At 43.2% G+C, this 8,562-nt stretch overlaps 1 protein-coding gene across 1 annotated transcript; it reads left to right on the top strand.

Annotated features, from left to right (window-relative positions):
• The first annotated feature begins 4,609 nt into the window (after positions 1-4,609).
• LOC9643083 (cytochrome P450 716B1) lies at positions 4,610-6,988 on the top strand. Its single transcript, XM_024682515.1, has 5 exons — positions 4,610-4,876; positions 4,971-5,541; positions 5,592-5,775; positions 5,872-6,054; positions 6,934-6,988. Exons 1-5 carry the CDS (start codon positions 4,610-4,612, stop codon positions 6,986-6,988), a joined length of 1,260 nt encoding a protein of 419 aa, XP_024538283.1.
• The last annotated feature ends 1,574 nt before the right edge of the window (positions 6,989-8,562 follow it).

Below are 8,562 nucleotides of genomic sequence, written 5' to 3'. Positions count from 1 at the left end.
CGGTGAGCGCGTCGACGATTCCTCTCAGTTAAAGCGAATGTGCTTCGCGTCGCGGCACTCAATTGATCATATATTACGGGAGGAACCCCATGGCAGTGCCAAAGATGTGTCATTACTGTTGCTAAGGGAAGTCGTGACACATCGCACTGCAAATGGAAAGCCTTGCTGCATATGATGATATAGTAAATGGATCAATACATCACCAGGCAACCACAATACCTGCAATCAGGATAAGATAATATAGGCTCCTTGCACAGCTCAGGCTTTAGTTCTTCAAAGGCATTCTGCTGCTCGGCACCCCAATTCATCCGCTCCGACTGCTTTAGAAGTTTCGTAGGTGGCAAGGCCCTTTCTGCAAATTTGTTGATAAATCTTTGATAATAGCCAGCTAGACCAAGAAAGGCTTTAATCTGCATCGAGGCATTAGAGTTCCAAACACACAAAGGAGAACTCGTGTATGGTTAGTTTCAAGCATTAAATATATTATAGTAAGGAGCACCGGAACAAAAAGAAAAGGAAAAAGAGTGCTCCCTGCACACGCCAATCGTGCTAGATCCGTTCCACTTCTGCCACGCTCATGCCTCCTTAGAGTTCCCAGTGCTGAGGACTTCCATGCCCTCAGGAAGAGGAAACTCCTTCACTGCTGATATTTTCTCAGGATCCGGAGCAATTCCTTTGCCAGATACCACATGTCCAAGAAACTTAATTTCCCGCATGAAGAAGTGACATTTCTTTGGCTTAATCTTCAGACCTGCTGCTTTCAATCTGGAAAATACCTTTATGAGGTCTGAGATGTGGCTACATACTCCCCAAGAATAGACATTAACGTCATCTATATAGACAAGTGATGGTTCCCATCTGAGTGTACCAAGGACACAGTCCATAAGTCTTTGAAAAGTTGCACTCGCGTTACATAGCCCAAAAGGCATGCTTTTGAACTGGTACAAACCATCCCGGCATGTAAAAGCTGTCTTTTCCTTATCCTCTTCTCTCATAGGCACTTGCCAAAATCCAGATGCTAGATCAATTGAGGAAAACACCTGAGTTACAACACATAAGTACCAGCATACCTCTCTCTTAGACATCTACCTGTGCACCAGCAAGCTGGTCGAGTGTATCATCTATTCGCGGTAGTGGATAAACATCACGCTTAGAAATGGAGTTCAACTTGCGATAATCAATGCAGAATCTGGTTGTGCCATCCTTCTTCTCGACGAGAACCACTGGCGATGCCCAGGGTGATGATGAAGGCTCAATTACGTCAGCATCTAACATTTTCTTAATTTCCTCAGAAACAATCTACGGTATGCATGCTGTTTGATAGGTCTGCTTGAGGAAGTATGGATCTCATGATGAAGCATATCAATTTTGCCCAGGTCAAGAGTTTTAATACTAAAAATCTCCCGATACTACCACAGCAACTCATCAAATTCAGAAACGAGATCCGTACCTGAGAGCATATCTCCAACTTTTAGTTCTCCTTTTATCCTCCCAAGGAATTTTAGAGTCTCCTCATCTACTGGCAGCTTTTCCGACGATATAAAGCTTGCTCCCCCAACATAATTTTTGTATGGTTCTGGCAATCCAAGAGCATCCAGGCCATAAGCAGCTGTATAGCGCACAATGTCTGAGATATCTTCGCATGCTGCCTCGGCTATAGGATCACCCTACTTGACATTCACTGTGGAGGTCGTCAAGTTTGCCATAAGGATGTCACGCTTTTCCTTATATGTAGAACTAATTATTCCATTAGCTACTGACATGCCTCACTGGAGTGCCTGATATGAGGACCACAAGCGTATGAACGTTCCTTTGCAGCAACAAATAAAGAATTGTGTTGGGACAAATGCCTACATATACTGGGCATGAATACATGCAGTATGGAACAAAACAAATTGAATCATAACCTGTGACATAGGAGGAATCGTAATGTCTGTGTCCGCTTTTAGTAGCACCACCTTTTGATCAACCAAAAATACTTCGTTCGCAACTGCCTCTACAAAGCAGCTTGTGAGGCAACATCAATCTGGATGTCATATTACCTTTGCATGGCTCCATCCCTAGCTTGATTGGAGCAAATGTTCTAAATTCAGAAGTGCAATGAAAGGCTTTGCGTGAAGATTCAGGTTTAAGCAGACCCCCCAACTTCACAAGTTTGTGACCATCGGAGAAAGTGAGTTGCCTCTCCCTTATTTCAATCTTCACACCTACAGCATCCATCCAATCAAGTCCCAACAGTGTTGCATCTGCACACGTGACTATACATGTCATCCTTACTGCTGTGTCCCCAACCTTCAGATCAAGGTTGACTAGACCTCGAGGTGTATATAGCTCATTGTTGGCCATGTGTATACATATGTGATGACAGGGGCGTACTACCTTAGAGGCCTTGGTTTCCCACTTTTCTGGCACTTCATAGCCCATGTCCACCACAGCCACCACTCTCTCTGAGAAATCTGAGCTCAGCCACAGAGATAACGAATTGATCTTCTTTTCATCCACCATATCACGACCACAACGAAATCCTGTGACTGTAGAAAGAAGGGCAGTGGCTTCTACTACTCTTAAGTCAGGGTATCCATTATCTGTGCCTGACCCCTGCCTAGGTGCAAGCTCTAGTTTAAATTCTCTTCCAAAGACTTTGCTTTAAGTGCCTCAACTTGCCCGGTTCAGGTCATTGTAACGCTTCTCTAGGTCAGCAATGCAGGTATAGTCATGCTAAATGTGGCCCTCTTTCCCACAAGTGTAACAGCCAGTCCTTTTGCTAGGTCGCTTGTCCCTTTCCCCATCAGCAGGTGCTAACTGCTTGACACCACTACCTGCCCTGGGACCATTGGTATATCTTTTTTTCTGAGACCAGCTACCTCTAGAAAAAGTTTCACCTCTCTTGGCATCATAGTGGTAGTCCTCTCGCTCTCCTGATTCATCACTCTCTTGTATCTATGGCCGAGCAGCGTGTGCTGTAACTGCTTTGGGTTTCCACTTTTTCAACGCTTCTGCTGCTGTAGAAAGCAACTCGTCCACAGATCTCGTTTTTGCTGTGATCAGATAAGGCTGCAGATCCTCAGGAAAGCCCCGATAAAAGGCTTGGTTCGCCATCCTCTCTGCCTTGTCAATGTCATCAGAGATATGTGACTGCCCATCATAGAACAGCCCAATATTGCTGCACAGTTTCCCCCTTTTGATAATTCCTTGTATTGATAAGTTCAAATGCTCTATACTCTGGATCCCCTATGATGAAGAGCCTTCTGGCCAAAGCTATGGCCTCATCCCAAGATACCGTTTGATCTCGAGCATAGTGCGTGATAAACATTCTCTGTGCCTCTCCCGAGAGAGCCATACAAAAAGTATTTATCTTCTCACAGCCTGTCACCTGATTGTTATAAGCTGCACATTCAAACACATCCAGGTAACTATCGAAATCATCTCTGAGTTGGAATGTGGGATACTTCAGCCTAGCCGGGCGTGGAGCCTCCCCCATGAAGAGAGCTTGCTGGCCAAGACTTGAACTTCTAGTGCCAGTGAGATTACGCATCATCTCGGGACTTTTGAGAATAGTAAAAACCACCGTTGCAAGTTGGTCCTCTGAGATATCAGGTACAGGAGAATTCCCAGCTTGCATTCTAGGCAGCTCCTCACTTTCATTTCTCGTTTCTTCCATTGGGAAACCCTCGTGAGCCATATTTGCCTCCATAGTTTCCACGCAAAAATAACCTACCACACCACCAGTCATGGTGAGACTTGCGCACGGGGTGTTTCTATCGACATCACTTTCACTTTCCAGTAATGCCCTTGGCATCCTCACTAAAAGTCTCCGATGCCACAGAAGCCTCTCATCGACTCTACTTTGCTCAAATTAGCAACCTCTTGTGTTGCTCAATTTAGCATCATCAAGCTTCTCGCATGGTCCCCTCATGGGAGCATTCTGTAATGTGGCATGCCCCTCATCTCCACCAAAACTGGACCCGTTTTCATTCATGGACTCATGCGCTCACAGCCACAAAGCCTCAAAGAAAACACACCTTTCTAGTCGTAGTGTGTGCCTAACACCCCACGTGCTCAGACTCTGCTCCACACCTCCGAGGAATCAATCTCCCTGCGCCCCCAACCTCACAAGAACCCTCCCTCAAGATGTCCCGCCACGTCAGCCTGTTCGCCATGTAAGCTGTTCGCCAAGAAGCGCCACCCGTTGCGTTTTCACGGAGAATATTTTATTTCACATGAAGAATATGCTTTCTGAACCATTAAAAACGCCACATGTACAGTACGGACGCTGAATAACACTCCACAACAGTAGATAGGATGGTCATGACTAGAAATAACTGTTGTTCTTGCCGCTATAGTAGGCAAATAAAGAAAGATGAAGTGCTAGAATCCACAAGCTCAAAAGACCAACGGAAGAGGACAATACAAACCCGCTAGGCATAGAACATTAGTCGCTAAGCCACTACCCCAATGATTCCGTAAATACAGGAATGATTCATTTAATTCAGAAAATTTCTGTGATTATAAAATCCACGCACCGTGGATCATGATCTTTTGCTGATCGTATCAAAGCTTTAGATAGAAATTCAGGAAGGTAGCATACAAGTCTCAAGTCCTGGCAAACATGCCTTGGATCACAGTGGTAGCATCGTTGTTGATCCCAGCGCTGTGGATCTGGAGGTATTTCTCACGGGAACGCTATGATCCACCGCTGCCTCCCGGAAGCATGGGACTCCCACTCGTGGGCGAGACGCTCCACATCCTGTACGCCATGAAAACGAGCACGCTGTGGGAGTTTTACGGAGCTCGGGAGAAGAAATATGGCCCGATTTACAAGACACACATCTTTGGCCACGATCGTCGTGAACCCTCCTCTGGGATTCAAGCTTTTGTTCTCCAACCATGGCAAGCTCGTCGAGAGCTCCTGGCCGCAGCCCATGAGGACGCTCTTGGGCGATGAATGCTTGTTCTTCATGGAGGGCCAGAAAGCCAAGAGCTTTCGCCACATTCTCCTGGCGTTCCTCGGCCCGGATGCCATACGGCGGTATGCGGAGAGGGCGAGCATGATCATCCAAGAACACATTGACAAGTTTTGGATGGCTGGATCGGAGGTGAAGGCTTACCCCCTCGTGAAGAAGGCCTTGTTCTCGCTCGTCTTTAGCTTGTTCTTGAGCATCTCGGACGAGGAGGAGGAGAGGGAGCTCCTGGCTCCTTTCCAGGATTTCCTGCAAGGATTGCTTGAGCTGCCGATCGACTTGCCAGGGACGATGTTTCGTCGCGCAAAGGTTGGACGAGCAAAGATCTTCAAGAAGCTGGACGAGTACATAGCCAAGAGAAAGGTCGAGCTAGAAACAGGCCAGGCATGGCCTCAACAGGATTTTCTCAGTGTTCTCTTGACAACCAAAGGAGAGGATGGAGAGCCCATGACCGAGGAAGAGATCAAACAAAACATTCTCATGTTGGTCATGTCAGCCCATGACACTACCGTCAGCTCCTTGATGAGTTCCATGAAATACATAGGGGAAAATCCATGGTGCTACTATCGACTCAGGACAGGTAAGTGCGATGTTCTTAAATTTCCTGATCTGACCCTTGCTCGATCGTAGAACACATCTCTATTTTGCTTGCGAGATCTCCAAACGAGCCACTCACTCACAGCGATTTGCAAAAGATGGACTACACGTGGAAGATCGTACAGGAAGCCATGCGCTTGGCTCCTCCTGCCGCTGGAAACCTCCGAAGGGTTATCACTGAGTTTACCATGGATGGATTCACAGTTCCAAAGGACTGGCTAGTAAGTTCTTGATCAAGTTTCTATACACTCCATTCTAAACAATGTCTCTGTTGTTCTTCGCTTCCACAGCTCAACTGGACTGTCTTTCGCAGCCACAAGAAAGAAAAATTCTTTGAGGAGCCGGAAAGGTTTAAGCCAGATCGTTTCGATCGCCCATTGCTTCCAAACACTTATGTCCCATTTGGTGGAGGCCCTCGCATTTGTCCCGGATACGAGCTTGCCAAGATGCAAGACCGCATTTTTCTACATCACCTTGTCACAAGGTTTAAGTGGATGCTGCTGGATCCAAACGAGGCCATCCACATGACCCCACTTGCTCTTCCCGTCAATGGCCTTGGCATAAAACTCATATCCAATCCTGTAAAAATCTGATTTTACTTCCAATTGGTGCATAACAGAAATAATTTGCATCTAAACAACCAGGGTAATCAACATGTATGGCAAGTGTGGTGAGCACGCGAGCTCTTGGATCAGATCAATCAAATATGTAAGTGTGCTATGGAGGGCAATGAATATCTTAGGTTTTTTGACACTTTGTTTCGGGCATTTACTCATGAGATTAATGTTTTCCTGCTGTATTTGATGAGATGCAGCTTTGTTCTCCTTATTCTCACCAAAGTCATTTTTGAGACATACAATTGCATTGGTTTTCATGTTACAACACAAATATACCTTATGGAGAAGAATATCTTGATGGCATGTTATTCAAGACATCTTTCAATACATCTCTCAACAACAAATGGAAGTAGCAAAATCACAAATGGTGGTGAGAAAATATACCATGAAGTCATATATTAGGGTTGTTTTTCTCTTACTATTTTGTCTTTTCATGTCTCTCGGAGCAAACATGTGGTTTTGCTAGGTTGCTTCACTTTCAAGTTGAAGTGCAACTAGAGAAAGTTTTTCTCTTTAGGATGGGAGGGAGTATGGCAGCATTCAACTATGGCTATGGCTGTGACAATTAGCAAGTATAGATAAGATGGGAGAGAGATTTTACTCTCTCTCCCTTGTATAACAGCAACTTTAGTAGTGGCAACAACACAAGATATCTATTATGCCTCTTCTTCATAGTTATTGGTCCTAGAGTTTGCAAAGCAGCATAGTGCCCATTTTCTTGCTGTTACTTACAACAATGGCTATAATATCAAGAAGAGCTCTTACACCTTTCTCTCAGTGCAACCAAGTGTTGTCTCTGCCTATGCCTTATAATGTATGGCTATATAAATTTTGTATATGGAGTACATATAGATTGGGGGAAAAAGAAGTTCTTAGTGAACAGGAAAATCAAATTATAATTGATCAAGGTTTTTTAAGCTAATGCATACAGTGTCTTAGAGTATGTCCTTAGGAACTAGCATGGTGGTTTTGGTAATGTGCACCACACACATTTTAGGCCATAAATATGATTGTCACTGTTAATCTTTAAGTGATCTCCTCACTAGGTGATAGGGGCATTTCTGGTTAGGAAGAGTTGTGCATTGCTAAGCTCTAGAGCCTCTTCATATAGCTTGTGGTTGATAGTGTAAAGCATTGTCTGATGGATGAGCAATAGAGGCCTAAATCTTCAATTATCTCATAGTATCAAAGTTGAGATAGTACTATGGAAAGAAAGCTATCCATTTGCAAGTTTGATAAAGAAGGTTTTGAGGGATTCAAGATCTATCTTGAATCCCATCTTTTGTTTTATTGTTTATAGATGGGATAAAATTGTTGTCGGTTCCAAACTCTAGAACTGCTAAAGTGGTGTTTAGTTCTTAAGAAAATGAGTTGAAAAATGATTATTAATTACTTTTATAAACCACAATTTTTTTTTCCAATTTGCTAATTTACCTCGTTTTGTCTTAATTTCAGTTAAGTTCCCTTGCTAAGGTTTCTACATATTACTACTTGGTTTTATTTGGATTTGACTACTCACTGCATGAGTAATGAAGTGTTAATCCATGGATTCCTAAACTTTCTTCTAATCCCTCTCCTTGATTAGATTGAACTTAAGGTTCAATTACACTCCTTGCAAACATAAGAAGCTAAACACACCACACTTCCAGGTTTTTAACATCCTTTAATATAACAAAATTTGATTATAGGACCTTTTAAATCCCAAGCCTTGAGTACATCTTTTACTTTGGGACCTTAGCGGGAAATACTATGGCCTAATGGCTTAGTACTCCCCCACTTCTATCCCAAAGGAAAATTTTAAACCTTTAAGAAGGAATAAGGACTAATAAGTTGCATAGTATTCAAATAAAGCACCATTCCACATAAGCCAAAAGCACTATAGTCAAGTTCCCTTCCAGGAGTGAAAGTTGTTCTCAAGCACTTCCTTATGTGGCCTTTCTAACACCTTTGAGTCCATTCCAAGGAATCCCTCACTAGTGAGTTTTTTTTATCGTAAATGCTTCTATTGTAGATAACTCTCTATGATATTTAACCATGCTATGTTCTATGGAACTTTCAATGGACCCACCCTAATACTTGAATATAGTGAGTTATTATAGCACATTTTTGCAAGTCCTAAATGACTTATCTAATTAGTTTAATCTTCAAAGACATAACATCACAAATAATTTTTCAATTGCATTATCACCCTTTCCATTTGTCCATTTATCAATAAGTGTTATTGCCATCATACTTGATTCAATACTTAATTTTTATCTATGGGTGATAGGTTGTGCTAAACTTCAACTTGGCACGATACTACTCTTAAAGGGTACCAAGGGCTGCAAGTGCCTATAATGGGCATTTATGGAATATTTCAAATATTCTCATCTTTAGCTTTACTAATG

This window comes from Selaginella moellendorffii, unplaced genomic scaffold (genome assembly GCF_000143415.4).
Source record: "Selaginella moellendorffii unplaced genomic scaffold, v1.0 SELMOscaffold_0, whole genome shotgun sequence".
In the NCBI taxonomy this organism is placed as follows: Eukaryota; Viridiplantae; Streptophyta; class Lycopodiopsida; order Selaginellales; family Selaginellaceae; genus Selaginella; species Selaginella moellendorffii.
This window is presented reverse-complemented; position numbering and strand designations above follow the sequence as displayed.